This window comes from Neofelis nebulosa, chromosome 7 (assembly GCF_028018385.1).
Source record: "Neofelis nebulosa isolate mNeoNeb1 chromosome 7, mNeoNeb1.pri, whole genome shotgun sequence".
Classification (NCBI taxonomy): Eukaryota; Metazoa; Chordata; class Mammalia; order Carnivora; family Felidae; genus Neofelis; species Neofelis nebulosa.
The window spans coordinates 31,937,110-31,954,099 of NC_080788.1; the positions used below are offsets into that span (position 1 = coordinate 31,937,110).

General features: G+C 41.2%; 1 protein-coding gene across 1 annotated transcript; it reads left to right on the plus strand.

Annotated features, from left to right (window-relative positions):
* Window positions 1-316: 316 nt before the first annotated feature.
* On the plus strand, window positions 317-14,238 carry LOC131516249 (cytochrome c oxidase subunit 5A, mitochondrial). Its single transcript, XM_058737025.1, has 5 exons — window positions 317-523; window positions 6,683-6,799; window positions 8,889-9,010; window positions 10,187-10,309; window positions 14,072-14,238. The coding sequence occupies exons 1-4, from the start codon at window positions 418-420 to the stop codon at window positions 10,298-10,300; spliced, it is 459 nt and encodes a 152-aa protein (XP_058593008.1). The 5' UTR covers window positions 317-417; the 3' UTR covers window positions 10,301-10,309; window positions 14,072-14,238.
* Window positions 14,239-16,990: the final 2,752 nt, after the last annotated feature.

Here is a 16,990-nt window from a genome sequence, read left to right on the forward strand (position 1 = left end):
ACTCACGACCCTGAGGCTCACGCTCGACTGACTAAGAAGGCCAGGAGCCCCTTATTGTTCCCATCTTGACGTGATGAAATCGCTTCCTGAGCGGACTTGAATCAGGATACCATCTACTGCCCACCGCTCACCTTCCTTACATCCTGGCTCCTGGAAGGCCGCTGCAAACAGAAACGCGGCAGCGCGGGACAGGGCACAGCGTTGGAAATGGTTTGTCCTTAGCGCGCCGCCGTAGCCTCCCAACATCCTCGTGATACCCCGCCCTCCCGCCGAGGCGCGAGCGGCGCAGTGGGCGGGACCTCACGCTCCGCCCTCCGTGCGTCGGTGCGTGAGTCCGGCCCCCACGAGCTCCCGAGCGGCCCTTGAGTTCACACCCGGCTTCCCTTCAGCCTTAGACTGCGCGCCGCCATAGCCGTCATGCTCGGCGCCGCTCTCCGCCGTTGCGCTGTAGCAGCAGCCGCAGCCCCCCGTGCCAGCCCCCGAGGCCTCCTGTACCCAGCTCCGGGTCCCGGCTCCGCCGCCGGTAAGGCCCCCGCCGCCGCTGTTCGCGCCCGCGTGTCCTTGCGGTGACCTGGGTCCCCGCCGCCACTCGAGGGCAGGCTCGCCCAGCGGCCTAGCCCCTGCTCTGCGGGCGTGCGGCGGAACCTGGTGACCGTTGGCAGCTCTCTGTGCGGCCTCCAGTTGTGGGGGACTGGAAGACGCGGTCCCCAGGCCCCCTACCCCCGCCCCCAGCGCGACTTCCTGGTGCGGGCACCGCGGACCAGTCTGGTGTAGACCTGCTGCGGGCCCCAGTGAGGGGGCGCAGCGCACCTCTCATGCCCACTGGACCCCTTCGGTCCCTGGGCTGTGACCGTTCCCTGGCGCTGACCCCTGTAGCCATCTGACTGGGAGTGTCCGCCGCTGGCCTACAGCGCTTCGGCGAAGGTGACATTGAGCCGCTAGGCGCGTCTCACTCAGTGTAGGAGCAGGAGTGGCCCTTCCGGACACCCCAGCATGGACACTCACAGTGTCTTCTGCGAGCACTATATGCTTACTTGTAGGACACAATATACTTTTTTTTTATCAGGCCTTTCTCGGTTAGAGCTTTGTATGTCACCTTCACTGACCGTTCTGTCATTTTAGAGACTGCTATGCTACGTTTTAATTCTTCCGTTTTTACGATGGATCGTTATGTATGGCTGCTTCTTGAGCTGTGGAAGAGAGCCTGAATATTGATAGGTCTCATGATAAGAATATTACTCTTTCTGGGCGCCTTGGTGGTTCAGTGGGTTGAACGTCGGACTTCAGCTCAGGTCATGATCTCAGGGTCCGTGGGTTTGAGCCAGGCCCTAATGCTGACAGCTCAGAGCCTGGAGCCTGCTTTGGATTCTGTGTCTCCCTCTCTCTGCCCCTCCCCTGCTTGTGCTCTCTTTCTCTCTCAAAAATGAATAAATATTAAACAATTTTTTAATTAAAGAAGATAAAAAAATATTACTCTTTCGAAAATTGAGTACCACAGACTCAGGAATACTGTGTTCTGCAAACATAAGGGAACCTTTATTCCGTGCTTCCAATTGGAAGTCTGATTGCAGGAGTATGAGATGTGCTGCTAATTCCTGTCTCTTATTTTGCCTTCCCCTTATGTGTTTGGGGAGATTTTGTGTCCAGCACTGTACTTTTACTTAGTGTAACTGCACTTTAATCTTGGTCCATGATGATAGTATATGCTGCATTATGAAATTTAGCCCCTAAGCATGCATATTTAACATGAACTCAAACTCAAAACTAATAAGGTTGTTCTCTTGACTCTTGAGTGTTCTAACTAGACTCTTCAGAACCTAGGAAATGTATTTCTGTTCATTCAATTTAGACTTTATCTTCTCTCATTTACAATAGGACAGAAAGGCTGGCATGCACTTTATGAAGACTATCTTATAGAGGAGGAAATTGAGGCCCAACTTGGAAAACAGATTCTTTTATTAGTGGTGGAACTGTTTTCTGTTTCTTAGCCATAGTTATTTTTGGCCCATCCTGATGTTTGTCAGATTTTGTGTTTTTTTAATTTTTTCCTTACCTAAAATGTTAAAGTACTACAATTTTTTCATATAGATACCTTTTAGGGAGTTTTCTTGTGGCCTCTTGAAAAGGATTGCTACCTTTTTTTTTTAACGTTTATTTTTTATTTTTGAGAGGGGGAAGGGACAGACAGTGGGGGGACAGAGGATCTGAAAACGGGGTCTGCACTGACAGCAGAGAGCCCGATGTAGGGCTCAAACCCACAAACCATGAGATCATAACCTGAGCTGGTCAGAAGTTAAAGGAACTCAGCCACCCAGGTGCCCCAAGAATTGCTGCATTTTGTGGCAAGCTGGGGAAGAGGCAGAGTTTTTTGGCAGACTAGGTTAAGGGGATTCATCTTAGTAAGTTTGGGTATGTTGGTTTCTCTCCTAGGCATTCTATTCCCACTCTTGAGTATAATTTATAAACAAAAATCTTTATTTTAGGTGTCTTTCCCATAGACAACCTAAATATTTGCCACAAGGAGGTGGTATTGGTTACTTTTATGTTAGCTACTTTCTAGTTGCATGACCTTGGTCATGTTAACTAACATAAAGACTCAAGTTGGCCATGGCGCACCTGGCTGGCTCAATGGGTAGAGCACTCAGACTCTTGATCTCAGGGGATGACTGACTATTGATCTCTGACTCTTGATCTCGAGGTGGTGAGTTTTGGCTCCACGTTGGGCTTGGATCCTACTTTAAAGGAAAAAGACTCAATTGCCTCATCTCTAAAATCAGGATATTTGGCAGTTGTGAGGTTTAAATGAAATAATGTAACTCTTAGCACCTTGCCTGGCACAAATGCTTAATATGTCTTTGCTTTATTATAGGGGATTTCATTTTTGCAAATTATACATCAGGGTTTGTTATTAGTATGAAACCAAACAGGTTGTATAAAATGAAAGTCAAAAAGGATTAACATTTTGGATGGGACTATTCAAGTTCAAATGAGAGCATACTTCAAAGAGCTCTGGAAGGGTTAACCTGAGGGGCTTCAAGTTTGCTCTAGTTAAATGGCACCCTGAATTCCAGAAGCCTCCAACTTGAAACAATCGTTTTCCAGTAACTGCTGAATTAAAATGTTTTAAATAGTGGTTAGATTCTTTTAGTCAACCCTTAAAACTTAACACAACCCTAGCTCCTATAACCCTACCCTAATAACTTAGGAAAGTGAGTTTCTTGGCATAGGGCTGAATTGAGGTAGCACTTATTTTTTAAGTTTATTTATTTTGAGAGAGAGAGAGAGAGAGAGAGAGAGAGAGAGAGAGAGAACACGTGTGCACCTGCACTAGCAGGGGAGGGGCAGAGAGAGAATCCCAAGCAGGCTCTGCATTGTCCGTGCAGAGCCCAATTCAGGGCTCCATCCCACAACCATGAGATCATGATGTGAGCCGAAGTCTAATTGGTTCACCAACTGAGCCACCCAGGCGCCCCTAGGTAGCATTTTTAATCACTTTCCAACCTTCTTTTCAGCACTGTTCCCACACTTCTAGATTTCCAGCCTTTGAGTCCCAAAGTCCATGCTGTTCTTCAGCCTTGCACCTCAACAACGCCACCTTTGAGCTTGTTCTAGTGCCCTTTGCCATTATTCGTTTCTTTCCATTTCTCCTAGAATTACCACCACCAAAATGTCCATTTTGGGGGCTTTATCCAAGCTGACTAGTAATTAGTGGAAAGCTGTCTGATTTAACTAAATTTAAACTAAAGGGATTAATTTTTCTGAATATGTTAGCTTTTTTTTTCTTTTAAATAGTGTGCTTAACTGAATGCCAAAAAGTAGTGTTAGAAATACCTTTTTAGACTGAGTTTGTAGAAATGTCTCAGTTTTCAGGTACATGCTTCTCTTTTCCTACTCTGGAACCTTCAGGTTGTATGAAAGCACTGCACAGTTGTTTTCCAAAATACTTTGCCTTGCAAACCTCAAACCTAAGTGGAAATGCTGTATGAAAGTTGGGTTAGTAGGGGAAGGAAAGAATGCCTATATAGTTTACTTAAAAATCAAAACGCTAAACATATGATAGGCATGTCCACAGTGAGGAGAATAGATCCTACTCCTACCCATTACTGAAATTAGGAATACAGTTTATTTTTTATTTATTTATTTATTTTTACTTCGAGAGGAATACAATTTAAACCGTGTGGGAGAACCTGATTTTGCCATGCTAGAAGGGGGATGTATGTTCGCAGTGTGTGTTTGGTATTTTAAATAGTTGTTACCCATAAAGTTTTTTGGGAATACAACCAGTTTGTAATTTGGGACTTCCAGAAGGATGGTGAACAAATTATTGAAGGTGATCCATTGTTCTCCTTGACTAGGATGTGTAGTTGCTGATCATCTTTTTCTTTTGTTAGAAAACAAAACAAAGCTGCCAGCCATCTAGTGAAATCATGCCCAGCAGTGAGCAAAAGGAATTGATTATCATGAAACACTTCTGGGTGGTTGGAAAGGTACTTGTAATAATTACCTCCGGGGAAGGAATAGATATATTTCATTTGTCTTGAGTAAGTACTTAGAAATAGATTTACTAGGTGGTATGGTGAGTGTATTTAACTTGTCTTCCAAAGTGGTTGTAACATTTTATACTTGTGCTTTAAGTATTCAGCTAAGGATAATTTTAGTTTTTGAAAAAGATAGCTTCTAAATTTTTGATAACAGTGGGTTAGAGGATTGTTGTGACCTATACATTCTGATATATTAAATGTGAATATTAGTACTGTAAGAGTTATTAAGTATCCACATACTTTTGATGATGAAATGTTTGCACTTATCAAATATATTTAGGTCTAGAGATACATTATTTTTTCTTGTCATAGAAGTTAAAGCATGGCCAATTCCAACCCATTTATATACATGTCCTACTTCATTCTGGGCTTGGATAATGGAGATATTTAGGTCTCTAGGAAGATTGGAACTTGTGCTGTGGTCCTCTGTGACTAATGGCAAGTATTTTGCTATAGGCTCAAATGGTAATTTAAGTGAGAATCTTTTCACTTGATATAGCAGTGACAGTCCCATCTCCAGAACTAGCTAGTCGTTCATATCTTCATCTTTTTCTGTTTTCTTTTATTTTTCTCTGCTTTCTCCTGCCATTTATTGCATTAAGGATGTATAGGAATAGGGGCCCCTGGCTGGTACAGTCCATAGAGAATGTGACTTGGGGTTGTAAGTTCAAACAACATATTGGGCATAGAGTTTACTTTTTTAAAAAAATGTTCAAGATATTCCTTACATTTGGGGTGCCTGGGTGGCTTTGTCTGTTAAGCATCCAACTCTTTGAGCTCAGGTCATGATCTCACGGTTTGTGAGATCAAGCTCCACTTCAGTTAATAAACGTCTGACTCTTGATTTCGGCCCAGGCCATGGTCGAGCCCTGCATCGTGCTCTGCATTGACAGCATGGAGCCTGCTTGGGATTCTTTCTCTGCCCCTCTCCTGGTTGCACTCGTACTTTCTCTCTATATGTAAATAAATTAAAAAAAAAAAAAAAGAGAGAGAATTGGAATGGGCATTTTTTAAAATTAGGAATTAATACTGTGCTAATCATAAAAATTCAGACATTGTGGAAGGGTATAAAGAAATAGTTTTTCCTGGGGTGCCTGGGTGGTTAAGCATCTGACTCTTGATCTCAGTTCAGGTCGTGTGTGATCTCACAGTTTGTAAGTTCGAGCCCTGCATTGCTGACAATGCAGAGCCCACTTGGGATTCTCTCTCTGTCCCCTCTCCTGATCTTACTCTCTCTCTCTCTCTCTCTCTCTCTCTCTCTCTCTCTCTCTCCCTCCCTCCCTCTCCCTCTCCCTCTCCCTCTCCCTCCCTCTCTCTCTCTCTCCCCCCTCTCCCCCCCCAATAAATAAATAAACACAAAATAGTTTTTTCTTCCAAAGAACCACTTTTAACAATTTGAAGCCAGTATTACACATTAGAGGGAAAAGATTTTTTTCTTTTTTTTCTTTTTTTTTTGTTTAAAATTTTTTTAACGTTTATTTATTTTTGAGACAGAGACAGAGCATGAATGGGGGAGGGTCAGAGAGAGGGACACAGAATCTGAAACAGGCTCCAGGCTCTGAGCTCGAACCCACGGACCGCGAGATCATGACCTGAGCCGAAGTCGGACGCTCAACCGACTGAGCCACCCAGGCGCCCCAGGGAAAAGATTTTTTTCATATCAATATATAAAATTTTTTCCAAATGTTTATTTTTGAGAGAGAGAGCAAGCACGCAAGCAGGGGAGGGGTAGAGAAAGGGGGAGACAGGATCTAAAGCAGGTTCTGTACTGACAACAGAGCCCGATATGGGGCTTGAACTTGAGAACCTAGAGATCATGACCTGAGCCAAAGTCAGATGCTTAACTGACTGAGCCACCCAAATGCCCCATCGTATCAGTATAGAAGATTTGTTTCATTTGACCTGCTGAGTAATTTTCCTACCATAATGTATATACTTGATTCAGAATTTAATGCATTGAATATATTTAACACCACTGAACTGTGCACTTAGAAGTGGTTAAAATGGTAAATTTGTTGTATATATTTCAACACAATTTGAAAAAGAAAACCAACAACAAAAAAAACCCCAGTGTATTAACAGGATACATCAAGTAGTGTTTCTTTCTGAACATTGAACTCATTGCTCTTTTTTCATTGCAGCTGTCCAGTCAGTTCGCTGCTACTCCCATGGGTCACATGAAACAGATGAGGAGTTTGATGCTCGCTGGGTGACATACTTCAACAAGCCAGATATTGACGCCTGGGAATTGCGTAAAGGTAATTGGAACATAGGCATATTTGTCTACTTTGGCATAAAATTGGGAAATAGTTCGTAGTGTTTGACTACTCTGTTGAAAACAACTATTTGGAAAATATGCATCATGTAAGCATAGGTATTATCATGCAGCTTTCAGTTGGGAAAGTTTATGCCTTTTGGGGCCAGATAATTCTTTGCTGCAAGGGCTATCCTTCGCATTATAGGATGTTTAGCAGCATCCTTGGCAACTGTCTGCTGGGAGACAAAATCACCCCTGATTGAAAGTCACTGTTAAATGATAGGTCAATGTGAACAAGAGTTAACACTTTTGTCCTTTATAGATAATTTAAGGAAGTAGTTATTTGGTTCTCCTCCCATCTCGGTAATAGTTTGGGTTTTTTGTTATTTTCGTTCTAAGTTATGATTTGTCTCTTGCCCAGAATAAGTGTTCAGTCTAAGTAAGCTAGAACTTGTTTTTCCTAATTGTAGATGTGTACTGAACACGAGTAGGTAACATTAATGATAACTAGTCTAATAGGTAGCTAAGTAATTTTAAGAGTAGGTAATTTAGTTCAGTCTCTGTGACCATATTCTTTTTTTTCTTTCTTTCTTTTTTTTTTTTTTTAATGTTTATTTATTTTTGAGACAGAGAGAGACAGAGCATGAACGGGGGAGGGTCAGAGAGAGAGGGAGACACAGAAGCTGAAACAAGCTCCAGGCTCTGAGCCGTCAGCACAGAGCCCGACGCGGGGCTCGAACTCATGGACCGTGAGATCATGACCTGAGCCGAAGTGGGACGCTTAACCGACTGAGCCACCCAGGCGCCCCTCTTTTTTGTTTTTAAGAGAGAGAGAGCATACTTAAGTGAGAGAAGAGCAGAGAGGGGAGAGAGAGAAGTGGGGCTCATCCGATACAGGGCTCATCCGAAATGGGGCTCATGCTCACCTGAAGCAGGGCTCACCCAATACAGGACTTGAAATCAGGAACCGTGAAATCATGACCTGAGCTGAAATCACATGCTTAATTGACTGAGCCACCCAGGTGCCCCTCCGTGACTATATTCTACCATTGTAGTCACTGTGTCTTTTGTTTACGTATTTCAAAATAATTAAAAGCGAGAAACCTAAGTGATTCACATTTATCCACAGGAATAATAATCCTTATTTTGCTGCAACCAGGAAAATCCTTACTGAATAATCTTGAGTAGCAGTAATGAAAAGAACAGCAATTCTGCACTCCCATTAAGAGAATCTTAAATTTTACTATGTGTCATTTTGTGCAAAGCTGAAAGTAATTATGCCCAGTCATTTTCTGGTTGAATGTGCACTAATGCTTCTCTGTATCTACTTAATGTCCTCATTTGAGCTTCATTAACTCTCCCTAAGCATTTCTCTGGTTGTTTTTAGATTATTTTCCAACCAAATCTATCTTAAAGCAACAAAAGTACATACACTGTGTAAGAGTTAAGGATATGAGTTGAAAATGACTCTTGGGGCATCTGTTCGTGAGATTGAGCTGCTGTTGGACTCTGTGCTGACACTGCAGAGCCTACTTGGGATTCTCTCTTTGCCTAGCTCTCTCTCAAAATAAATAAAGAAAAAATGACTCTCTTGTTTGAAAAGAAACCAGCTAATTATGAAAATTATATTTGCATGTAAGAAGACTCTTGGTTTTTGGTTGTTTTTGTTTTTTTCTTTAATCTGCATGCTATTGCATAGTTCTTTCACTGTGGAAGATCCACTGTGGTCTTACTATCTAGAATTTGTTAAAGGTAGTTCTCTTTTTTTCTTTCTTTTTTTTTTTTTTTTTTTGAGAGAGAGAGAGGAGGGGACAGAACCACAAGTAGACTCTGAGCTGTTAGCACAGAGCCTGAAGCGGAGCTCAAACTCACAAACCGTGAGATCATGACCTGAGCCAAAATCAAGAGTTGGATGCTCAACCCAATGAGCCACCCAGGCACCCCTAGATTCTCTTATTTTTATAGATTAAAGAATAGAGGCCAAACAGACAAGATCATGTGTCTTTGACTCAGTAAAAATATAAGTAAGTATATTGTAATTTCTATGAGGATATCTCAGGTTGATATGGCTCTTGTTTTTAATTTGCCAGGAATGAACACGCTTGTTGGCTATGATCTGGTTCCAGAACCTAAAATCATTGATGCTGCTTTGCGGGCATGCAGACGGTTAAATGATTTTGCTAGTGCAGTTCGCATCCTAGAGGTTGTTAAGGTCAGTGAAGTAACAATGCTAAATAAAGTTGTTCTGGAAGTGGGTGGGCTGTTGTTAACTATCAGCATATTATGTGTTTTTGAATTTGTTGAAATAACCTAAAATTAGTTCTGATATAGCTAGAGGAAATGTAGGTTGCAACTAACAGTCTTTCTGGGGGGCAGTTTGGCAGAATTTATGCAAGGTTTTAGAAATTGTACTTGATACCCATTTGTTCAGCATTTGAGAATTTATCTTAAGGAAATAATTAAGGATGTACAAAAGTTTAACTATAGTTTATCTTTGTTCTATTTGTGATATGAAGTTAAATATTAGTGGTTTCTTAACATGAGACTTTTCAAGAGGTTATCTATTAATAGTGTGGAAATGTATTTAACATTAAACATTCATAGTATATTAATTGAAGAAACTTCAATTTTTGTGGTGTGATCTCATACATAGTTCATTTGATACATATGATCAAATGATTACATTTTAAACAAGAATTTTATAATTTAAAAAAATACAATTAAGGAGACCTAGAATTTGTTAAAGGCAGAAGAATAACAGCTTGTTACTGTCTTAGTTCATTTGACTTCTTAATATTTGTCCTTGAGGAACTTTGTGAAAATACAGGTATAATTATATATTATGGTGAGTATTTGTCAAAACTCTTTTGCCCTGGAAATCGGTAGTCTTTTCAAGTCTGTAAGAGGGAAAGTGTGACATTACTTTATCTACAATGGGTAAAATAATTAAGGGTTCTGTAGGCTATCAATCCATTCAGCACCAGTACTTAATTTAGTTAAGGTCTCAAATTGGAGGTAAATTTAAAAACTTTTTCTTGTGTTAACTTAATTATTCCTGTAGCCTGCTGGGCATGTTTAATTATCTTTACAAAATTCTGTCATCACCACCTTTTCTTGTAACTCAAGGCTTTATCCAGGCTTTAAAATGTTATGTTTTATTTTGTTTTGTTTCTGGATTTAGTCTAATGGTCTTAGTTTTTCTCAAGGTGCTTTAAAGCCTACCTTGAATAGCGCCTACATAGCTTGTTGGACTAATAAGTTAAAAGTATGTGACTTGTATTCTCTGCTGTTAGCCTCTGCATACATGATTAAAAGCATTCTCAAGTTCATTTTTTTAATAGAAACAGCTTTTCAGAGAGCTAAATGTGAATATTTTCTTTGCCATCAGGACAAAGCAGGACCTCATAAGGAAATCTACCCCTATGTCATCCAGGAACTTAGACCAACTTTAAATGAACTGGGAATCTCCACTCCAGAGGAACTGGGCCTTGACAAAGTGTAAACCCCATGGGTAAGCAACACACCGCTGAATAAAGGCAGGAAATGAATCCAGGAAGGGGGAGTCAATGACATTTCAGTGTTCTCAGAGTAAGACCTTTTTAATGGCCTCCTTAGAGGCCATGAACATAGAGATTTAGAGAGTACTAATGATAGGTTTAAGGAGCTAGAATTGTCATTTTTAGTTGTTATAATTGTTCTTTTACTGTTGTAATGGCAAGAAGACGCCTCTAATTAAAAATCCATATAAAATATTTCAAACGTAAAGAATAGCATATGGGGTGCCTGGGTGGCTCAGTCATTTAAGTGGCTGACTCTTGATATTGGCTCAGGTCACGATCTCATGGTTCGTGGGATCAAGCCCTGCCTCAGGCTATTTGCTGACAGCACAGAGCCTGCTTGGAATTCTCTCTCTTCCTCTCTCTCCCACTCATGTGTGCGCACTCTCTCTCTCTCACAAAATAAATCAACATTAAAAAAAAAGAATAGCATATACAATAAATGTAATCACACCCAGATCTTTCAGATATTAATATTTTGCCATAGTTGCTTCATTTTCCCTCCAAGAAATGACTGGTTTCACAGAGTTGAAACCCTCTGTGCACCCTTCCCTAATTCCAGCCCTTTTACCTCCCCCAAACTAAAGGTAATCCACTGCATATAAGGTATTTGTTACGCATGTTTTTGTATATCTGTTTATTTTTAACGACAGAGTTGTTTTTTTTTTCAACGTTTTTTATTTATTTTTGGGACAGAGAGAGACAGAGCATGAACGGGGGAGGGGCAGAGAGAGAGGGAGACACAGAATCGGAAACAGGCTCCAGGCTCCGAGCCATCAGCCCAGAGCCTGACGCAGGGCTCAAACTCACGGACCGCGAGATCGTGACCTGGCTGAAGTCGGACGCTTAACCGACTGCGCCACCCAGGCGCCCCAACGACAGAGTTTTATTAATTTGATGCATTTGTTTTTGTTAAGTTAGAATTTAATAGTCAAGTAAATATTCACTGATAAAAAACCTTATTTGATGGGGTGTGTGGGTGGCTCAGTCGGTAAGCATCCAACTTCGGCTCAGGTCATGATCTCACACTCTATGGGTTTGAGCCCCTCGTCAGGCTCTGTGCTGACAGCTCAGAGCCTGGAACCTGCTTCAGATTCTGTGTCTCCCTTTCTCTCTGCACCTCCCCCACTCACGCTCTCTCTCTTTCTCTGTCTCTCAAAAATAAACGTTAAAAAAAAAACTTATTTGATACCTTGTTCTCTGTGGGAAGGCAGGTAATAAAAACAGCCACAAGATTGTCTAGGTAGTGAGGAGTGTGCAGAAAATCTTTTGTTTTACAAAGGATTTTGTAAAGCAGGAACTCAATTTTATTTTATTTAATAAACATACATAGTGTATATAACTCTTACTATGTCAGGTGCTGTTTTAAGTGCTCTATAAATATTAATTCTTTTTCTTCTTTTCTTTTTTTAAGTAGTGAAGCCCAATGCAGGGCTCTCATGACTCAGATCAAGTCCTGAGCTAAGATCAAGAGTCAGACACTTTACTGATAAGTCATGGAGGTGCCCCAATATTAACTCATTTAATCTTCATAAACTGTCCCATGAGACAGTACTATCATTTATTTATATTTATTTTTTGAGAGAGAGAGATAGAGCACAAGCGGGGGAGGGGCAGAGAGAGAGGGAGACACAGAATCCGAAGCAGGCTCCAGGCTCTGAGCTGTCAGCACAGAGCCTGACACAGGGCTTGAACTCACAAACCGTGAGATCATGACCTGAGCCGAAGTCTGACGCTTAACCAACTGAACCACCCAGGCGCCCCGAGGTAGAACTATCATTAGAATTATTCTCCTTTTCCTATTTTACTGATGAGGAAACTGAGACACCTTCTCCAAAGTCATACAGCTAGTACTAGAGCTCACACTTAAACCTAGGCAGTCCAGCTCCAGAGTCCATTGCTCTTACTATGCTGCACATCCTGTTTAGGCATTTACTAAGGCCATATTCATTCCTCAGAGGTAAACAATGAGGCTTAAATAGAGAATTTGCTTCCTAAGACATTTATTTTTAAAATAGTGAAACTAAAGTGTCTTATAAAAGTGCACCCAAGGGATCCCCACCTGGCTCAGTCGATGGAGCATACAGTTCTTAATCTCACAGTCATGAGTTCAAGCCCCATGTTGGGCATGGAGCCTACTTTAAGAAGAGAAAGCAAAAAGTGCACCCAGAATTATTGAAGGAGCTAATGTCAGATCCCTCAAAAGATAAAGTTCCTTTGAGCCCGGTTAAACGTTTTAGAGCAGGAGTCTTAATTTTATCTTTGTCCACTCCCATACTACTACTACTGCCACTACTAACTACTACTACCACCACCACCACCACCAGCGCTTCCTCCTCCTCCCCCCTCCCTCCTAAACTCAGATAGCTCATCTTTGTAATAAATGGAAATGTTTTTAATGTGTGTACTAATGATTTCTATGAGAAAATGAGGCATTCAGAATAGAATATTTCCTACTTACATTTTTGAAGCTCTTGTCTGTTGTTCATATTACATAATGGACTCTTATAAGGTTGTCTAAACACTTTAGCTTAATTTTTATTTTATCAAGTAGTATTCCAAGGAGTTTAGAAGATCTTTGTTATTATATAGGATATATTCCAGCTGTGATGATATTCTTTCTTTTTTAATATATTTTTTTAAAAAATTTGTTTAGTATTTTTATCATTTTTTTTTTTTAATTTTTTTTTTTTTAACGTTTTTATTTATTTTTGAGACAGAGAGAGACAGAGCATGAATGGGGGAGGGTCAGAGAGAGTGAGACACAGAATCTGAAACAGGCTCCGGGCTCTGAGCTGTCAGCACAGGGGCCCGATGCAGGGCTCGAACTCACGGACGACGAGATGGTGACCTGAGCCGAAGTCGGCACTCAACCGACTGAGCCACCCAGGCGCCCCTATTATTATTTTTTTTTAATGTTTTATTTATTTTTGAAAGAGTGAGACAGAGCACACACACTCCTGCGGGGGAGGGGCAGAGAGCGAGGGGGACAGAGGATCCAAAGCGGGTTCTGTGCTGACAGCAGAGAGACCGATGCAGGACTTAAGCTCAGGAACTGTGAGATTATGACCTGAGCCGAAGTCAGGGGTTAAATGACTGAGCCACCCAGGTGCCCCTAAAATTTTTTTTGAAAGGCAATTCCCTAGCATTTTTCTGACTGGAAAAGAGGACTACCCCAGTAAGTACTAGGTGTATAAACAACAAAAAGGCACAGAGCCAGTCCCTTGTGAGTTGGGTATAGGCAGGAGTAAGTAAGAACAGAAAAGGCTACACAGAGACAGTGATTTCCCTGGACCGTTGCTCTAAAGAAGGTTAATTTTAGGGCACCTGACTGGCTCAGTTGGAAGAGCATACAACTTTTTTTTTTTTATGTTTTATTTATTTTTGAGAGAGAGAAACCAAGCATGAGTGGGGGAGGGGCAGAGAGAGAGGAAGACAGAATCCAAAGCAGGCTCCAGACTCTGAGCTGTCAGCACAGAGCCCGATGTGGAGCTCGAACCCATGAACCATGAGATCATGACCTGAGCCGAAGTTGGATGCTTAACCGACTGAGCCACCCAGGTGCCCCGCAACTCTTGATCTCAGTCATAAGTTTCAGCCCTGTGTTGGGTGTAGAGGTTACTTAAATAAAAAACTTTTTTAAAAAAGGTTATTTTTAGTAAGATTCCTATGCTTCCTTTATTTTTCTAGCTAATTCTTCCTGTTTTCTCTTACAGATGGGCTTCTCAAGGATTTATTCATAATGCTACTTGATTGTAAACAATCACCTGGAAATACTGATGATAACATATTACCTTATTTGAACAAGTTTTCCTTTATTGAGTACCAAACCATGTAATGATAACTTGGACTTTAATAAAAGGGAAATGAGTTTGAACTGAAATTAGGTATTGTTCCATGTGTTTGCTTTGAAAAGCAGAAAATGAACTATCATAGAGCCATTGATTTCATGGGTTTTTTGCCACTGTATGCTGAGAAAACTTCTTAACTGGCTATGATAGATTTGGAGGCTTTCAGTGCTTAAAGAGCTAATAAATAGGTTTACCTCTTGAGAGAATTAATAAAATACACAAATCCCATCTTACTTCAGAAGCCACATAATATTGGAGACCCAGCTGTTGGAGAACCAGACTTATAGGTCTGAGGAATTTCTAGGATAGCCATTCAGACTACAGTTTCAGAGGAATGGGATTAATACTAGGTTGAGGTTAAAGCTAAGGAAATGTTAGTAAAATTCATTTTGGTAAGTGATCAACACAAATAACCTTTTATGAAAAAGACTGATTCCCCACCAAAAAGCTCCCCTCCCCTTTTTAAAAAAGTCGAAAGGTAATTAAACAAAAACAGCCACATATGTTTATTTAATTGCATGGTTGGTAGATACGGTTCTTAGCTTTGACCCCTCTGCGGGCTAGCTCTTTCCCCCTCGTTCCATGTAGTATAATGTCCCAGTCACACTGCTCTGTTTTTCCTCCAAATTCTCTTCATGTTGCTTCCCTCTAGAAATGACATGAACCATCAACATAGGTCTGCCCTCTCAAATCCTAGAGGTGGAGAGGGGGTGGAGCAATCACATATATAAAGACCTCACGACAGGTTTTAAAAGTTCTGTGAACATAGGGGCACCTGGAAGTGTCTGACTTCAGCTCAAGTCATGATCTCACAGTTTGTGGGTTCAAGCCCCGCATCAGGCACTCTGCTGTCAGCACAGAGCCCACTTGAGATCCTCATTCTGCACCTCTCTCTGCCCTTCCCCCACCCGTGTGCTCTCACGCGTGCTCTCTCTCTCTCTGTCAAAAATAAACTTTTTTTTTTTTTTTTTTTAATTAAAAAAATAGGGGCGCCTGGGTGGCTCAGTTGGTTGAGCAGCCGACTTCGGCTTAGGTCATGATCTTGCAGTCTGTGAGTTCGAGCCCCACGTTGGGCTCTATGCTGACAACTCATAGCCTGGAGCCTGCTTCAGATTCTGTTTCTCCCTCTCTCTCTGCCCCTCCAACACTCATGCTCTCTGTCTCTCTCTGTCAAAAATAAATAAAAATTTTAAAAAAATACTGGACAGGAACATTTAAAAAAGTTAAAAAACCTAAGTTTTGTGAATTTATATATGGGACCTGTGAGAGGAAATGACATTTAAGTTGAAGCCTAAAGAATTGGGAGTGTTTATCCGCAGATTTATCTAAAAGTTAATTTTATTTATTATATGACATGTTTGGCCTTTGCACCATTGGAATGGGGAGGAGCGATTTTTTTTTTTTTGACAGCTCCCATATGTGCATACATAATCACATTTAAGTCTGCTTTTTCAGTTCCCCAGATCTAAAGGATTTACCATAACTAGATGAAAAAGGACCGTTTCAGTATCATGGGCTCTTAACATATAGGAGGAATGCAAAATGATGGAAATGGTTTCTGTTAAGGTCATGGGAGGGGCCTGAGGAGGGAACATCGGTTTATAACTATTTACAAGGATAAGAAACAGTGCTATGTGGGTTTTCACACCACAAACATTTTTTGAATACCTACCGTATACCAAGCGTTGTGCCGATTATTGATAATAGAGCCATGCATAGGAGATTGGAGATTGGGAGTTGGGAGAAACTGGAGTTAGGGTCCCCAGTTCAGGAAATTATACAGTGTAGTTATAACTTAATAAGGATTTTGAATTAGGATGGTAGCAGTAGAAATGGGAAAAGATGAATATTTTTTTTAAGTTTATTCATTTATCTTTGAAAGAGAGCGAGTGCACATGAGCATGAGCCACTGAGGGGCAGAGAGAATCCCAAGCATGCTGCATGCTCTCAGCACAGAGCCTGACATGGGGCTCGAATCCACGATCTGGGAGATCATAACCCAAGATGAAATCAAGAGTCTGATGCTCAACCAACTGAGCCACCCAGGCACCCCTGGAAGAGACTAATTTTGAGAGTCACGTGATTTAGGTGTAGTTACTAATTTGGTGAGGGGGAATGAGAACTCTGAGAAGGGCCATTTTACAGATTTGAGTGATGGTACTTACCATTCATGGGAAAATTGGAGTCAGCAAAACCAGGAGCTTGGTGCAAGGTCAAGAAAGTACTGCATTTGGGGCACCTGCCTGGTTCAGTTGGTAGCGCATCCTACTCTTGACCTCGGGGTTGGGAGTTCAGGCCCCACACTGGGTGTCAAGATTACTTAAAAATAAAATCTTAATAGTAAGTACTGCATTTGATCCTGGACCTGTCAAATTTCAGGCATCAGTGAGGGTTAGGCCTAGAGCTTTGAAAAGAGCTTGAGACTAGAGAAGAATTTAAGGTTTGAAACAGCAAAAAGGGAGTTTTCTAAGGCCATTTGGAGACAGCTGTAATGTAGGCTAATGGCTGAAATTGCAGGAGCAGGTCCATTTAGAGGGAAAGGGGAATTTTTTCAAAAATTTCAAACATTACAAAGATAGACTATTATTTCTTAAGTTTCCATGTACTCATCACTCTACTTTAGCAATTAATAATTTATGGCCACACTTTATATCCTCTCATTTACCCCCACTCCAAATATTTTCAGTCAAATCTCAAATATCCTATCATTTCATCTGTAAATAAGTATTTTGGAATATCTCCTGTGTGTGTGTGTGTGTGTGTGTGTGTGTGTGTGTGTGTGTG

Excerpts from the sequence above, each read along its gene's own strand:
- LOC131516249 (XM_058737025.1), top strand. The coding sequence starts at position 418 with ATGCTCGGCGCCGCTCTCCGCCGTTGCGCTGTAGCAGCAGCCGCAGCC. Across the intron at positions 6,800-8,888 it reads CGCCTGGGAATTGCGTAAAG|GAATGAACACGCTTGTTGGC; the intron begins GTAATTGGAACA and ends TTAATTTGCCAG. Across the intron at positions 9,011-10,186 it reads GCATCCTAGAGGTTGTTAAG|GACAAAGCAGGACCTCATAA; the intron begins GTCAGTGAAGTA and ends CTTTGCCATCAG.